The sequence below is a fragment of the Pelobates fuscus genome, chromosome 12, assembly GCF_036172605.1.
Source record: "Pelobates fuscus isolate aPelFus1 chromosome 12, aPelFus1.pri, whole genome shotgun sequence".
NCBI classification, from domain to species: Eukaryota; Metazoa; Chordata; class Amphibia; order Anura; family Pelobatidae; genus Pelobates; species Pelobates fuscus.
Genome location: NC_086328.1, coordinates 38,886,399 through 38,903,660, shown reverse-complemented (window position 1 = coordinate 38,903,660; position 17,262 = coordinate 38,886,399). Strand labels below are relative to the sequence as shown.

General features: G+C 40.0%; 1 protein-coding gene across 2 annotated transcripts in view; it reads left to right on the top strand.

The window, feature by feature from the left end:
* Positions 1–15,863, top strand: part of LOC134578629 (inactive hydroxysteroid dehydrogenase-like protein 1) — a 1,053,979-nt gene extending 1,038,116 nt beyond the window's left edge. Inside the window, exons 1-7 of one of the 2 annotated variants that reach the window (XM_063437611.1) lie at positions 330–432; positions 4,699–4,757; positions 7,723–7,960; positions 9,767–10,197; positions 11,708–11,935; positions 15,586–15,705; positions 15,743–15,863. In XM_063437611.1, coding sequence (XP_063293681.1) covers positions 7,741–7,960; positions 9,767–10,197; positions 11,708–11,935; positions 15,586–15,660 — 954 coding nt within the window. In that variant the 5' untranslated portion in view covers positions 330–432; positions 4,699–4,757; positions 7,723–7,740 and the 3' untranslated portion in view covers positions 15,661–15,705; positions 15,743–15,863. Of the gene's footprint in view, positions 1–329; positions 433–4,698; positions 4,758–7,722; positions 7,961–9,766; positions 10,198–11,707; positions 11,936–15,585; positions 15,706–15,742 lie in introns of those variants that run through there. The other variant, XM_063437612.1, reaches the window with a different exon arrangement.
* The last annotated feature ends 1,399 nt before the right edge of the window (positions 15,864–17,262 follow it).

The following is a 17,262-nucleotide window of genomic DNA, read 5'->3' as shown; positions in this document are numbered from 1 at the left end:
GGGGCACTTTAATTTTAGGGGTGTGAGCAGTTGTGGCCAGGGGTGAGATTGTTCTGAGAGGTTTTAGGTGACTTACTAATAATTTATGCAACTAAAAATAGGGACTGTTCCTCCTAAATGGGGACTCTTTGCAAAAGTGCCAAAAAGTCCTCAGTCACAAATGCATGTCTCAAAAAAAATGTGTTATGAAGCGGTAAAAGTTTGAGCTCCCTTTCTTCCTTTACCTTCAATGTGTAGCTGCTCTATTGAGTCTAAATCGGCCATTTTGGAGTCTGGCTATAGGTCATACTGGAGAGGCTATACTGAGCATGTGTGGCGGCCATCTTGGATTTCTAATCCACAACTATTACTCCAGCACTTGCAATACTTTGCAATATGCAATTCTCTCCTACCAGGTAGCAGACCTGAGACTTGCTTACAAAATACTGAAAGGTATGGACAGCGCCTCCTTCTATTACACTCCCCTTAAATGCACACCGGATTTGCAACTGGCTTCTAGCCTTCTGGCTTTAAATGCTCCAAATCAGCTCCTTATTGATACTGATACTTATACTTATATCCTTCTTTTTGAGTATTTTATTCCTCATTGCACTCCTAATAACATACCTTGAAACAAGAGATTACCCAGATATTTAACCCAGTGAGTCACACTCGAATAGTAAGAGATTGCTTGCAAGGTTCTTTATGGAACACTTAAAAAAAACACAACTACTACAAGAAGGTTCTGTCATAACTCATAGGATGTGCTGTCAGTCGTTGGGACTCAAAAGAGGAGCATCTTATATCATCTTAATTAATTGAAATGTTAATTGCATAGCCCAATGGGTGGAGAATGGGTGGAGCTGACACCGATAGACAAGGATATGTGTATATTTATAAATTATAAATTCCTAAATATACATTTATATATTTCATGTTATTTATATTTTAGGTACTTTTTTGGGGGTGTTTATATTTTAACCCCTTAAGGACCGGACTGTTTTGGCGATGTTGTACATTTGCGACCAGGCATCTTTTTACACTTTTGTGGTGTTTGTGTTTAGCTGTAATTTTCCGCTCTCTCATTTACTGTTCCCATACAAATTATGTATTGTTTTTTTCAAGACAAAATGGGCTTTCCTGAACATACCATTATTTATATAATCTCATTTAATTTAATAAAAAAAAATATAATGAAAAATTGAAAAAAAAATACATGTTTTTTGACTTTTTATGTGAAAAATCTTTTACTCATCTACAAAAGCGAATGAAAAAAAACTGCTAAATAGATTCAAATTTTGGCCTGAGTTTAAAAATACCCAGTGTTTACATGCTTTTTGCTATTTTTTTGCATGTTATAGGCTTATAAGTACAAGTAGGATATTGCAGTTTCAAAACATACATTTTTAAAATGTATCAATAGTGACATTGTAACACTATCTGTCATAAATCTCTGAATAACACCCCACATGTACATATTTTTTTTATGTATAAGTAGACAACCCAGGGTATTCAATATGGGGTATGTCCAGACTTTTTTAGTAGCCACTTGGTCGCAAACACTGGCCAAAGTTAGCGTTCATATTTGTTTGTGTGTGAAAAAAGTAAAAAACTAAATTGAACGCTAATTTTGGCCAGTGTTTGTGACTAAGTGGTTACTAAAAAAGACTGCACATACCCCATTTGCAATACCCTGGGTTGTCTTCTTTTGCAAATGGTATGCCATCATGGGGGTAATTCTCATTCCTGGGCTACCATACGCTCTCAAAGGCAACGTAACCAACCTAGCCATTTTCAATCTAAATTATTTGACCCATATATTTGACCCTGTAACTTTCAAAAAGGCTATTGAACCTGTACATGGGGGGTACTCTTATACTCAAGAGACTTTGCTGAACACAAATATTAGTGTTTCAAAACTGGAAAATGTATCACAACAATTATATCATCAGTAAAAGTGCTGTTTGTGTGTGAAAAATGCAAAAAAGTAACTTTCACTGACAATATCATCGCTGTGATATGTTTTACTGTTTTGCAATCCCTAATATTTGTGTTCAGCTAAGTCTCCGAGTAAAACAGTACCCCCCATGTACAGGTTTTAGGGTGTCATAGAACGTTACAGGGTAAAATACAGTGCTAACAAATTACATTTTCTAGACTTTCGACCTGGGTTGGCAGGCAAGTCCCTCAAATTGCAATCAATAAAATTACTTAATTATGTAAAAATATTACATAAATACATACGTAGAATTTAAATATATATGCATATTTATATATTTGAAGTCTACGTGTATATTTATATAATTATTTATGTAATTTTGTATTTGGACATATTTATAGTTCGTATTCTTTTTATTTATATATACATAGATATATGTATACTATTTCATTCTAAGTGTATTTTGATATATATATATATATATATATATATATATATATATATATATATATATATATATATATATATATCAAAATACAGTTAGAATAAAATTTCATATACCGGTAGATATATAATTTTTTTTACATTTTATTATTTTTACATTTTTGTATTTAATTTAAATTACTTATTATTTGTATTTTATTATATATATATATATATATATATATACGTGTGTAATTTAATTATACGTGTATTTTATATTAATATATGTAAATTTTTATATTAATATATATGTATATATTAATATAAAAATACACTTAGTATGACATTATATATATATATATATATATATATATATATATATATATATATATGATATATAGACATAATATATGTCTATATATCATATATATATATATACATATATAATTATTTTTTTTTATTAACATTAACTTTATTTTTATTTTTAAAATGATCTTACACTAGCAGGGAGATTGCCTGTCAGCACAGGCAGTCCCCCTGCAGGCAGACACATGGACACCTATTGTGACCATGTGATCGCTCTATTGAGCGATCACATGACCACAGGGGTCCTAATCCGCCATGGGGAGACTGTCTGGGCTGCAGGCAGTCTCCCCACACCGGGACCAACGCCGATCGCCGCCGGGGGAATGATGGCGATCGGATAAGTAACTAAGACCGTTAGGACGGTCCTGAACCGTCCTCGGTCATTAAGGGGTTAAGTTTATTAAAGTCAGTAGTTACTAACATTAAAATGCGGTTTGTTTAACCCCTTAAGGACCAAACTTCTGGAATAAAAGGGAATCATGACATGTCACACATGTCATGTGTCCTTAAAGGACCACTATAGTGACAAGAAAACATACTTGTTTTCCTGGCATTATAGGGTCTCTAGGTCCCCCCCACCCTCAGGGTCCCCCTCCCACCGGGTTCTAGGGTGAGGAAGGGGTTAAACACCGCGCGCATTCAGCCAGTCCATAGGAAAGCATTCTCAATGCTTTCCTATGGACGCTGGCGTCTTCACACTGTGAAAATCACAATGAGAAGCACGGAAGCGCCTCTAGCGGCTGTCAATGAGACAGCCACTAGAGGCTGGATTAACCCTAATATAAACATAGCAGTTTCTCTGAAACTGCTATGTTTACAGCAAAAAGGGTTAATCCTAGATGGACCAGGCGCCCAGACCACTTCATTAAGCTGACGTGGTCTGGGTGACTATAATGGTCCTTTAACCCCTTAAGGACACATGACGTGTCTGACACGTCATGATTCCCTTTTATTCCAGAAGTTTGGTCCTTAAGGGGTTAAGGGGTTAAATAATCAGGATACGTCCGGGGGATTGGACGTCAAAATCCAGACATTGTTCACATTATTTAACCCCTTAAGGACCAAACTTCTGGAATAAAAGGGAATCATGACATGTCACACATGTCATGTGTCTTTAAGGGGATAAAAGGGGCACTATAGCCACCAGAACAAATATAGTTATTCTGGTATGTATTGTAGGTCCCTGCAGGAATTTTCATGTAAACGCTTTAAAAAAACACAAAAAAAAAACACAGTGTTTACATTACTGCCTTTGCAGATAAAAGGCAGTGTTTACATTACAGTACCTAGGGACACCTCCAGTAGCAGTCACTGGGTTGGGCACTAGAGGTGATTCCTGGGACAGTGCTACACGGGAGACGCTGAACATTTCTCATTGATGCATTGGCTCTGACCCACAACCTGCATCCTTGGCTGAGATTATCAGAACTCTTGGATCCCTGGTTGACCATTGTGGGAGCATTTGCTCTGTATCTCTGGCAGGGACAGACTACTGTATTCACTTAAAGGGACACTCCAGGCACCCAGACCACTTCTGCCCATTGGAGTGGTCTGGGTGCCAACTCCCACTACTCTTAACCCTTTATAAACTGCAATAATTTCCTTGCAGGGTTAACTCCACCTCTAGAGGGCACTTCCTGGATCATAGCACAGGAAACCTGTGCTAGAGCGTCGCTGGACGTCCTCACGCTGTGTGAGAACCTCCAGCATCGGTCATTTCCCCATAGGAAAGCATTGAAATGCATTTTCAATGCTTTCCTATGGGGAGTGGCGGCGGAGGGAGAACAGCGACGTGGGACATCGTCGCTGCCTCTGGTAAGTTACTTCAGCAACCAGGGATTGGGGGGTGGGAGCGCGAGGGGACCTGCAGTGCCAGGAGTATCAGAATCACAAAGGAGAGCATAAAGTGGTCTGCCCCTACTCTATAGCATCCCTGCTGCTTGTCCAGTTCTGTTACACCTAAATGCGTATTGGCTATTTTTTTCTTTTAGGAGTGCATCCTATTTATGCTTACCACGCAAAGTTATTTTTGCTAATGTTTTGAATCACGGTAGGTTCATTTATTTATTTCTTTATTCATAAGAGTTTGGAACTCTTTTTTTTTTTTTTATACAGAGTCTCATTAAATCTCATGCTGAACCAGGGACATACATGTCACAATGCTGCCCGAGATTATTGCGATTTAATGTCCTGTGCAGCATGTGCTGCCATTGCGAATCAGCTTGTGCATAAACTGAATCAATATAGCAGCACATACCACCCAAGGCTGTAACTCCGAGTAATCACAGGCAACATTGTGACACATAGCTCACACACACTGGGGCCCAAAAAATTGAGTTGCTTCCTGTTCTCCAAGAACATTGAATTTTGTGGCCACAGTTACAGTCTCCAGAGTTCTTGTTCTACACCAGACCAGTGGAGCCAGACTGCAGCTAGAGCCCATCATCATCATCCTCCTCCTCTGGTTGTAAGTAGGCAATCTTGTATATGATCTCTAATTTACCTCACATTAAAGGGACACTATAGTCCCCAGCACCACTGCAGCTTAATGTAGTGGTTCTGGTGTCTATAAGCTGTCCCTGCAGGCTTTTTAATGTAAATACACACTGGCTGTGGTTCATATGGCAGATCATATGGGTGGGGCATTGTGATGTCACATGGGGGGCGGGGGCGGCAAATTTTTATTTTGCCTAGGGCGGCAAAAATCTTTGCACCGTCCCTGAGTCTAGACCAACACAAAAAATACATAATATCTTTAGTTGTATTAAAGGGAAACTCCAGTGCCAGGAAAACAATCCGTTTTCCTGGCACTGCAGGTCCCCTCTCCTTCCCACCTCCCAATCCCCGGTAGCTGAAGGGGTGAAAACCCCTTCAGGTCACTTACCCGAGACCCCGCTGATGTCCCTCGGCGGTCGTTTCCTCTCGCCGCCGCTCCTCCCAGTCATCATGTCGGCCGGTGGGCGAGACTGATCCCGCACACAGGCCAGGGAGACCTAATTCGCATGCGCATTATAGCTCCCCATAGGAAAGCGTTGAAAATGTTTTTCAATGCTTTCTATGGGGAATTGAGCGATGCTGGAGGTCCTCACACAGCGGTGTGAGTAGTACTGTGCTATAGAGCAGGAAGTGCCCTCTAGTGGCTGTCTAGTAGACAGCCACTAGAGGTGGAGTTAACCCTGCAAGGTACCGTATATGCTCGAGTATAAGACGAGTTTTTCAGCACATTTCTTATACTCGAGTGAGTGTCTGTATTACGGCAACTTACATTGCCATAATACAGACAGGACCGCCGGGCTCATTACAAGCCTGGCGGTCCTGTTGGGGGCTGGCAGCGAGTTGTAACTTACCTTCACAGCAGCTCCTGTCAGCTCCCTTCTCTCTCCTCCGGTCAGCTCCCTCTGCAACTCTCGCGAGAGCCGCGGGGTCAGAGCGTTGCCACGGATTACCATGGCAACACTCCGCGCGGCCGCAAGACTTACAGAGGGAGCCGACCGGAGGTGAGAGAAGGGAGCTGACAGGAGCTGCTGTGAAGGTAAGTTACAGCTCTCTGCCAGGCCCCCTCCTACATCCCATCCACTGGACCACCAGGGAATGAGAGCCCCCCTCCATGGCCAGCTAACAAGCAGGGAGGGGGGATGCATAAAATGTAAATAAAAATTTAAATAAAATAAAAATAATAAATTAATAATATTAAAAAAATAATATAAAAATAAAATGTAATATATTATATATAAAAAAAATATTAAAAAAATAATAATTAAAAAAAAATAATAAAGATGCCCACCCCCCCACCAGGGCTCTGCATCATACACACACACACACTGCATTCATACACACACACACTGCATTCATACACACACACACACACTGCATTCATACACACACACACACACACACTGCATTCATACACACACACATACACTGCATTCACACACACACACTGCATTCATACACACACACACACACTGCACTCATACACACACACACACTGCACTCATACACACACACACACTGCACTCATACACACACACACACTGCACTCATACACACACACACTGCACTCATACTCATACACACACACACACTCACTGCACTCATACACACACACACTGCATTCATTATATACACACACTGTAAATAAATATTCAATTAATATAATTTTTGGGGGATATAATTTTATTTAGAAATTTACCAGTAGCTGCTGCATTTCCCACCCTAGTCTTATACTCGAGTCAATAAGTTTTCCCAGTTTTGGGGGTTAAATTAGGGGTCTCGAGTATATACGGTAATTTTTTTTTTTTTTTTATACTGTAAGAACAATAAGGATGTGGAATTCTCTGCCTGAAGAAGTGGTTTTATCAGTGTCCATACAGATGTTCAAACAGCTACTAGATGCATACTTGCAAAAACAGAATATTCAAGGATATACTCTTTCAATGTAGGGTAATAACTGCTTGATCCAAGGATAAATCTGACTGCCATTCTGGGGTCAAGAAGGATTCTTTTTCCTAGCTTGTTGCAAAATTGTGCTTCAAACTGTTTTTTTTTTGCCTTGGATCAACAGCAAAAAAACAAATGTGAGGAAGGCTGAACTTGATGGACGCAAGTCTCTTTTCAGATATGTAACTATGTAATTATTGCAGTTTATAAAAAACTGCAATAATTACACTAGCAGGGTTAAGGGTAGTGGGAGTTGGCACCCAGACCACTCCAATGGGCAGAAGTGGTCTGGGTGCCTGGAGTGTCCCATATGCATTATTGATTATTACAACATTTACATACCAGTGGTATTATTACTGGCATTTATAAAAGATCAACATGTTCTGCAACACTGTAAAATCGGATAAAAAGACCATACAATATAATGTTGATGTGTTAAAACCAGTTGTTGTTTTGTCTGTGAATTTCTGTAGTATAAATGGCTTATGGCACTAGCATCAATTACGCTTGCATCAAAACTGACTTTTATAATGGCAAATTATTTCCTGATAAATGTGTACGTGTCCTAAATACAGGTCATATTCTTTGCCAACATGGCGGCAGTAGACAGTTTTCACCTTTTGTATCGCGAGGTGGCCAAGTCATGCCAAAGTCACGTGGAAGTTTTGACTGTGATTGGAGCCTGCTATGTAACTTGGAAAGGTCTCCGTACCCTGTATGAGTGTTGCAGTCTTTTCCAGTTGCATGTCACACCTTGTCTCATCAGGAGGACCAGCCTCACCAAGCAGTATGGAGAGTGGGCTGTAGTAACAGGTGAGCTAGATGTGCTTTAGTGGTTAAATTATAAGTCCTTACATTTATTTTCATTGTTTGGTGACCATAGTTACTCTGTCTGTCTCGTGTTCCACTTAAATTGATGAATGAAAATGCAGATCGTAGTTCAGAATCCCATACTGTATGGATGTTGACATCACTTTTCATAATATACAGGGAATAATACATAGTTCCCCTCCGTGCAGTTTAGAGGTCCTAATCTCGGGCAGAGGTAGGCTATACATTTGTGGTCCGTCTTAGATTAGTAAGAGTTACATATCCGAGCAGCAGCGGCTGTCATTTAATTCTCAGTCTCTACTGAACTGAATTAATGTCGGCAGCTGAATTAACTGGCGCCTGGGAGTGTATGTTCCACTTTGGTCCTTATACATGACCCCAAAACAGTACATAGAGTATTAACCCAAACTCCAACCCCAACACCCTAACCGAAGCCTAAAATATCAAGTAATATAACAAGGCATAAAGACTAAGGTTATTAGGAAACATACTGCCATCTTGTGGTTCTGAAGACACTTATAAACCAATTGATTGTTGCTGGCATTATTTCCCCATAATACACAGATCACTGTAATATATCACATAACAAAATTCCCACTTGGCTACAAGCCATTGGCAAAAAACAATCATTCCTGATAAATGTGCCATTGATCTACTGCCTTGATGCTGTTGGAAGCACCATCGTGGAACCTGCAGTAGTGAGGTTGAACCAGGGGATTAGGCAGCCGCATGTTTTAAAAAATTAGTAAGATCCGCTCTTCTGCTTCTTTGTCTCCCACTTACCAGGCGTCACTGGGACAGTGCCCAATGGGAATTTTTTTTATGCTCCTAATAGTGAACAATGGCAGCAGTCTGAGTGCTAAACAAAAGAGCAGGCTGTAGGAAGAGCATGTAAAAAATAGTTTGACAGCTGCCATACCACACATGAAACAATTCCCCTGCAGGAGAGCTTCACATGCTGCAATGAACAGCGTGCATCCCTCCTAGGTAGGCTACCTGGGTTATAAGGAAAAGAGATCAAAATTAAGTTCCTTCTGATCAATGTTGATAATCTGGGGCACTTAAAAAAGAAAAAAATACAATGAAGTTAACAATGTATTGATATTCTAATTAATGCAATGAATATATTCATATAGTGAATACATTAATCCCATTTTATTTTCCTGACTCCCTTAGCCTTTTCCCATATGTCATTGACATAGTAGTAAAGACTGCAAAGCGTAGCATGCACCTACATTACATGGTAGGAATTGCATTAGTCATTTCTGGGCAGGAAACCGATTTTGTAAGTGCCCTGTCTGTTTTACTTACGTTGCGGGAGGAGGTTTGCAGCCATGAGAAACTTCAGACATCTGGCATACGGCTTGACATTGTGAACCCAGATTTACGGGTGTGGATAGATAGGTATAAACTATGCGCATTGTTGCACTTGGTGCTTACTGCTTTCTATAGGAAACATTGAATTGTAGGGTGCATATTTGTGCGACAGCAACAACAGGCTGACTCATGGTCATACCAAGCTATACTTTCAAATGTTTCTATGAAAAAATACTGGCTGAAAATGTTGTGTCCTTCTTGCCACAAAGTGAACAGTGACAGGAAAGAGTCCCATTCAGTTTACGAATATATTGCAATAAAAATGAGGGTCAACTCCAGCCGGGACTGTTAAGTGAAGCCTAAATGATCCCTTCCATAGTTTGGATAAAAGAGGAGAGAAAGCTATACATCTGCAAAGAATGGACAACAAGTAATATAATATGTCTTCTCACTGTTCTGTTTTTCCCTAAGGAGCCGCGGAGGGTATAGGGAAAGCATATGCAGAAGAGTTGGCTCGTAAGGGACTCAATGTCTTCCTGATTGGTGGCAACAAAGAAAAGTTACAAGTGGTGTCACAGTCCATTGCTAAAACTCATAGAGTTAAAACAAGCTTTATAGAAGCAGATTTCAACAAGGGCAGGGAAGTTTATCCTCCCATTAAGGAGGCCCTTGCAAACCTCAATATTGGCATCCTGGTGAATAGTGCCGCATATTTGGAGTATCCCCAGCGTGTAACTGAGGTTCTAGAAGACAAACTGTGGGAGATCATCAATGTGAATGTTGCTGCAGCTACAATGATGGTGCATATAGTAGTGCCGGGTATGGTCCAGCGGAAAAAGGGAGCTATTGTGAACGTGTGCTGCTGTTCCTGCTGCAGATCAGCTATGTACTCTGCCTCCAAGGTAAAATATGAGAAAGTGAGTATGTGTGTTTGTGTTGACTTTCTCACCCTTGCAGGTGTTTTTGTTTTGTATTCCCTATTCATGGGTTCTCTATCAGAGGCCTGTGAGTCTGAGGGTTCTGTACAGTATTCTTCTGGACAGAGATGGTTCCAGCTAAAGAGGGAGTAAAGATGGATACCCCAATGGAACAAAGACAGGAGTTGCATACAAAATAGTTTTTAACTTATATATATTCAAATAATGCACAATGAGGGTATATTACAATTAATCTTGTACTTTAAGTAATAATAAAAAAAATTGTTTACCTTTGATCCAAAACAAAGTGCAAAATAAACCAGAAATAACAGAAGTGCAATTTGAAAGTAAATATGTAAGAAACAGTTTGTGGAAATAAGAAAGCAGTACTTAAAGGAACACTCCAAGCACCGTAGCGATTATGGCGCTAGGAGTGTCCATCCCATAGTAAGTAGTCAAACTATTATAGTACAGTTTGATAACTTACCAATGTTCCTCCTGGTGCCAGTCTTGTCCAACAGGAGTATCCATCGAATCAATCTATAAAGAAAAAAATCCATAGAATCCATCTATAGGGCAAAATAGGACCATGCGAGATGGAGCTCATTGGCTAAGAGGGCCAGCTGGGTCCTCTTAGCCAGTAAGCGCAGTCCTGTATAAGATGTACTTTATTCCATAGCGACATATGACTTCTCATGCAGTAAAAGCCTGGATTAGTTGTGGGCTTCTGAGAGATCGAGGTAAGTTGTCAAACAGTACTAAAATGGTTTGACTGCTTACGATTAGACCGTGCCTCGGAACTCCTGGCACCATAACTGCTACAGTGGACTGTAATGGTAAGGGTTCTGTAAAGGAACACAGTTATGTCACTGTAAGGTCTCTATTCCTTCTCCCCCTGTGCACGGCAATTTACATGGCCCTTGGTTATGAGCATGCACTTACCTGACCAAAGATGACAGCTGTGCCTGGTATCTCTGGCTGATGTAATTTCAATATGAATGCTTAAAGAAAAACTACAGTTTTAGGAATAGAAACAGTACTTTTAACACTATAGTGTTCTACTCCCAATTTACGGTAGATTCAGAGCCCGCCTAAATTAAATTTGAAAAAAGTGGAAAAACGGTTTTGTTTACACTTTTACCTGCAACTCATTCCATGCAGCCGCCAACTCCACTTCCAGTGACATCACCCCACACTCATCTTTAGGACCTATAGTGGTCATTTAATACCTGCCACTTAATAATATTTATGTTTAGAAACGGATTTACACGCAGGCAGGGTTATTCACTAAAATGAGAATTGTTGGGAATTGTAAAACTTTAGACCAAAAAAACACAAACTGGAAGCATAGATGACTTGGAAAAAAAATCCAATTCCTATATGTTGAATATAAATTTGAAATTCCATACAATATACACTTAGATAACCCTGTTAATAATATCTGGGTTCATTTTATTTGTAATACCTTGGCAAATTCTTTCTTCTCAAATTTCAGGTTTATTTAGATGCATTTAGCCAGGAACTTCAGTCTGACCTCTCTCATAAAGGCATCTTTGTGCAGTCACTGATACCACTTTGTGTGGCAACAAACTGTACAACTTCAATCAAAGTTGTACATCGTCTTCCTTTTCTTGTCCCAGCACCAGAGACCTATGCCCGTCACGCTGTACGAACACTTGGTGTTTCGACTAGGACAACAGGATATTGGGTTCACTCTATCGAGGTAATTACAAAATGCATGCCCAGGTCAAAAACGAATTATTTATTTAAGAAAGTGGTGCTGACAATAGATGCAACAACCGTTCCAGAAAGGATAAATTCACCAGAACCCTGGTAGTCCATACATAATAATTTATTTTGTATTTTTGTGGTAAAGTAGCCAATGTTCGTTGTACCAATTTGATATTATTTTAATAGTATATTTAAAATTGCTGATACCGTTTTATTTTGGCAGAGCAGGACTGTTTCTTCCCCCCCCCCCCCCACAGAATGTATGCTTCCCATGCTATACTTATACTCCTACTGTGCTATACTCAACTGAAGCAAGACTGAGTATGCATGTCTTCAATTTACATTTTTATAAAATATAATTTTTTTTTCCATTCACCTGAACTGTAAATCTGGGCATGGATAGTCTATATTATTTTGATAGTAATTTGTTTCTGTTGCTTTAAAGAGACACTCTGCCGAAATAAAAAAAAAACAAACAAACATAAAAATCATTGCTTAGTGACTATGCCTCCAATTAAAACATGCATGCATTCAATCATACATTTTTTCATTGCGGGGATATCTTGTCTGTAGCTTTTGCATAACCTCCCCTTCTAACCCAGCCTAGACTTTCTGTGGTTGTCCAATCACAGACTTCCCAATGTAGTCTTTGCGGAGCAGGTGCTCTGGGCAATTGCTGGTGAGTTTAACTCCACTGAGTTGAACAACCCTAAAGTAACAGGATCAGCTGTCTGACAGCTCAGGGAGTGTAAACAAGTTTAATTTATAAAAGTACAAACACAGTAGGTGGAGCAAAATATATACTTTCCTCTCTTCTCAATTGGTCCAGCAATGCTGCAAAGACAGAGAGGTATACAATAGTGCAGATAACTCACAGCTATATTAAATATTACTTATATATGAATGCACTCACAAGAGTAGAGCCATAAAAATAACCTGGCTCTGGTGTAGATGGCTTTAGGATCTATAAGGGTGATCCAAATCCCTCTGTGGACGGTCTGGGTACCTGTTCTGGATACCTTCTCTGGATTACTGGAGTAGTATGGTCTTCTCCCAGCAATTAATAGCAGGAACTCAAATGATGTAAAAAAAACTAATTATTTATTAAACATGTGGATAAAATAAAATAGAAATAAATACTTAATAAAATGTCCAATTTGCTGCCAAAACGCGTTTCGCCTGATATGGCTTCCTCAGTTGGCTTGGTTAACTTTCTCCAGTCTGTTTTGTTCTTTAAGTACGTTTTGGTTTGCGGTCTTTTTTTCCCCGTGGAACGCATCCTGTTCTGGGTTGTATCACTTCCGGGTTGTGACGTATCGAGTCATATGGTTATGTGATGTAATTGAAACGCACCTCGCGTTTCATTTAGGCGGCAACATACACCCATTCAGAGTTTTGAGTCTTTGGAACGCACTTTGCGTTCCATTCAGCCGATAGTTTTTAACAACAAAAGTCCTATGTCTCTATATAGTCTCATATTACACTGAAATCATATACATATCAAATCATTATATATGAATATATGAATATATGTATATTATGAATATATATTAAATAGTGCCCTATTGGATAAACATATTGAATTAAATACCCCTTTTTTCATCCTCACAGATATAAGGATTAAGAAATATACAAATAGCCAATATTTAAAGTGACCATATAGCCATAATATGTGCATCAGCACAATCCTTTTTTTAAAAACCCTAAACATATTGATATATGGTCTTTATGTTAAAAACATATATGATGTATAAATATCAATTAAATCACACTTTCCTCCATTTTATCTTTACTTGTTTCCAAATCACTATCTTTATCTTTACTTGTTTCCAAATTGCAGGGTTAACTCCTCCTCTAGTGGCTGTCTACTAGACAGCCACTAGAGGGCACTTCCGTGTCTATAGCACAGGTCCTGTGTGAGGACCTCCAGCATCGCTCAATTCCCCATAGGAAAGCATTTTCAATGCTTTCCTATGGAGAGCTCTAATGCACATGCGCGGCATTGCCGCGCATGCGCATTAGGTCTCCCCGGCCGGTGGGCGGGATCAGTCTCGCCCACCGGCTGACGTAAGGAAGGGGAGGAGCGGCGGCGACCCGAAACCACCGGCGAGGGCCATCGGCGGGGGTCTTAGGTAAGTGACTGAAGGGGTTTTTACCCCTTCAGCAACCGGGGATGGGTGGTGGGAGGGAGAGGGGACCTGCAGTGCCAGGAAAACTGATTGCTAGTCAGTCTTGCAATTCTTAAGGACAATAATCTGAAATAAAAGGTTTGCATATAGTTTCTGAATGAATAATTCTCTGTGCTCATGTTTGTAAGGGGCTAGTAATGTGTGTATAGCTAAAATATGTGTGCATAAGGATGCCCTGCAAAAGTGTTTTTCCTGGGGTGTGTTAAATGGAGGTATGCTGGGTGGGAGTCCAGCTGCTAGTCCGATGACTGAGCAGTACTTACACTGATAAGGTTTCTGATATAGACATTTTATTATAAGAGAGGTGTGTAAATAAAGGCAGGCTTAAAGGGACACTCCGGTCACCATAACAACTTCATCTAAACTAGGTTGTTATAGTGCCAGGAGGCTCCTGGCCGCACACCTTAAATGATCACTATAGGGTCAGGAACACAAACATGTTCCTGACCCTCTAGTGTTAAAACTACCATCTAGCCCCCCCCATGCCTTCATAAATATAGCAAAATCTTACTGTATTCAAGCCAAAAGCTGTGGATCTGCATGCTCTTTGCCTAAAAAAAAAAAAACAAGCTGTCTGATGACATCATCAGAAGTGGTAGCCTGATCCAATCACAATGCTTCCCCATAGGATTGGCTGAGACTGACAAGGAGGCAGATCAGGGGCAGAGCCAGCATGATTCAAACACAGCCCTGGCCAATCAGCATCTCCTCATAGAGATGAATTGAATCAATGAATCTCTATGAGGAAAGTTCAGTGTCTGCATGCAGAGGGAGGAGACACTGAATGTTTGGATGCATTTTAGGCAGCCATGACCCAGGAAGGATCTCTAACAGCCATCTGAGGAGTGGCCAGTGAAGTTATCTCTAGGCTGTAATGTAAACACTGCATTTTCTCTGAAAAGACAGTGTTTACAGCAAAAAGCCTGAAGGTAATGATTCTACTCACCAGAACAAATTCAATGAGCTGTAGTTGTTCTGGTGACCATAGTGTCCCTTTAAGGGGTTAAAACAGTCTCAAATGTTTAACTCCAAAAGTTGCCTCCAGCGCCAGGCGGCATTTAGCTTTGTAGTGCCACCGTTCTGGGGCGCCGCTGATTGGCTAGAATGGTCAGCTAACATTCTATGCCAATCAATAGCTCCCCATTGATAAAAAAAAAAAAAAGGTATGTTCCTCTTTCCTTTAAAAAAAAAATAAAAAAAAAAAAGTGGGGGTGCTACTGATTGGCTCAGAGGGCCAGGTGGCTGCTCAAGCCAATCAGTGGCACCCCTGCCTGGCGGCACTATGCACTTCCTGTAACATTTAGATTACGTTAATTGTTATGGTGACCGGAGTGTCCCATTAATGCACAGAATGTTGCAAAGGTTTTTCTTGAATGTTTTATTGCATAACATTGTCCCTTTTAAATAATCTGCAGTCAATTTGTTTCTAACTCTTTTCTCTTTAATCCTACAGCTCCTTGCCGCACAGTGGATTCCTAGTTGGATGTATCTTTTTCTTGGAAGGTTCTTGTGTTCTTCAAACCTATAAGTACACCTTACCCACAAGGAAGACTATGATGTTCTTTCAAGAACCCTTTTCTACAAGATTTGCACATGAAAACCATTTGCACCTTTCTGTGTGGATATAGCTAACTGGATAAACTCGTATTCCTTTAACCCCTTAAGGACCAAACTTCTGGAATAAAAGGGAATCATGACCTGTCACACATGTCATGTGTCCTTAAGGGGTTAAAGGTTGATGAATTTAAAAAAAAAAAAAAAAAATCACTGATAGACAGTGGTATGAAATTGGACTTACACGCCTTTGTGGCAACACCACTTGGTCAATGGAATACTAATAATCATCACTCAAATGAGAATAAAATATTTTCTGCTGTTTCAATCATTCTGTTAACAATTGCAGCCAGTCCAATTGATTGTTATTTTGGTAAAAGCAGTTAGTTGACGATGTTACCCTGCTTCCCGAGAATGGCATTAAAGAAAGCAGTAATTGGGGTCTGTGCACTTGAGGGGGGAGGGTAGAAAAGAGGGAAGGAGGAAATAGGACTGTTAAGGAAAAGAAGAGAGGGAAAAAGAAAAAAAAAACGGGGTGGGGGAGAGAGGGGTGACAGTCAATCAGTCATGTGTGTTGGCAGTATGGGGCGTGAGCAGTTTGTAATTTAATTAGCTACACTCCTCTTAGAAATGTAATCTGTCCATGGGAACCAGGTCATGGCACATTTGTCTGAGTGGCCTTTCAGAGCCGCGATCATAATTTCTGCACTGTGGATTTCCTCTACCTTTGTAACCCATTGCTGGAAGGTGGGCACCACTGACTGTTCACACAAATATTTTACATGGACTGTAATATTTAATATTGTGGCCCTCTGCTACAATATTTAGTCAGCTTACTGTTCACATTACCCACGTTTGTTAGATGAGCTGGGTCTTTAACCAATAGAACATGTCATCAGACCAAGGGTTCTGATTGTATAGAAATAAAGTCACTACAGAGATAGGACTAGTATGTTCACGTGTCTTCTCAATACTTTATGTCCAATCAGACTGACAAAAATGCACTTCACAAAATAAAGCATAATAACAAAGTTACAGTGTTTTAAAAGTAAGAACTGTTTATTTTAAATATACAGAACTACAATACTTTAAACCACAAAGGTTATGGTGCAGAGGGTACCTTGTTTTTGCTTTAAATCAACATTTAAAGACCTGCAGCTTTAAACCTTCCTCCTGGAGCCGCTAACTCCTTACAGCCCAGTTTACAAAACTGCTAATCTATTTATAAGTGATATAATTATCAGCTTATAAAACTGTTCCACTCATCAAATATGATGATCGGAAATGCAGCTGGGAAATAAACTACTTATCCCATAAACGTATGCTGAACAGTAGTTTAGGGGACTTGCATCGGTCGTGCTTTATAACACATCCACAACATTTCTTAGTAAGGGTGCTGCTGCTGTGGTGACCAAAACGTCCAAAATACAGATTAAAGGACCACTATAGTGTGTTTTCCTGGCACTATAGGGTCTCTAGGTCCACCCCCACCCTCAGGGCCCCCCTCCCGCCAGGCTCTAGGGGGTGGAAGAATTTACCTCTTTCTCCAGCGCCGGGCGAGGAACTCTCCTCCTCC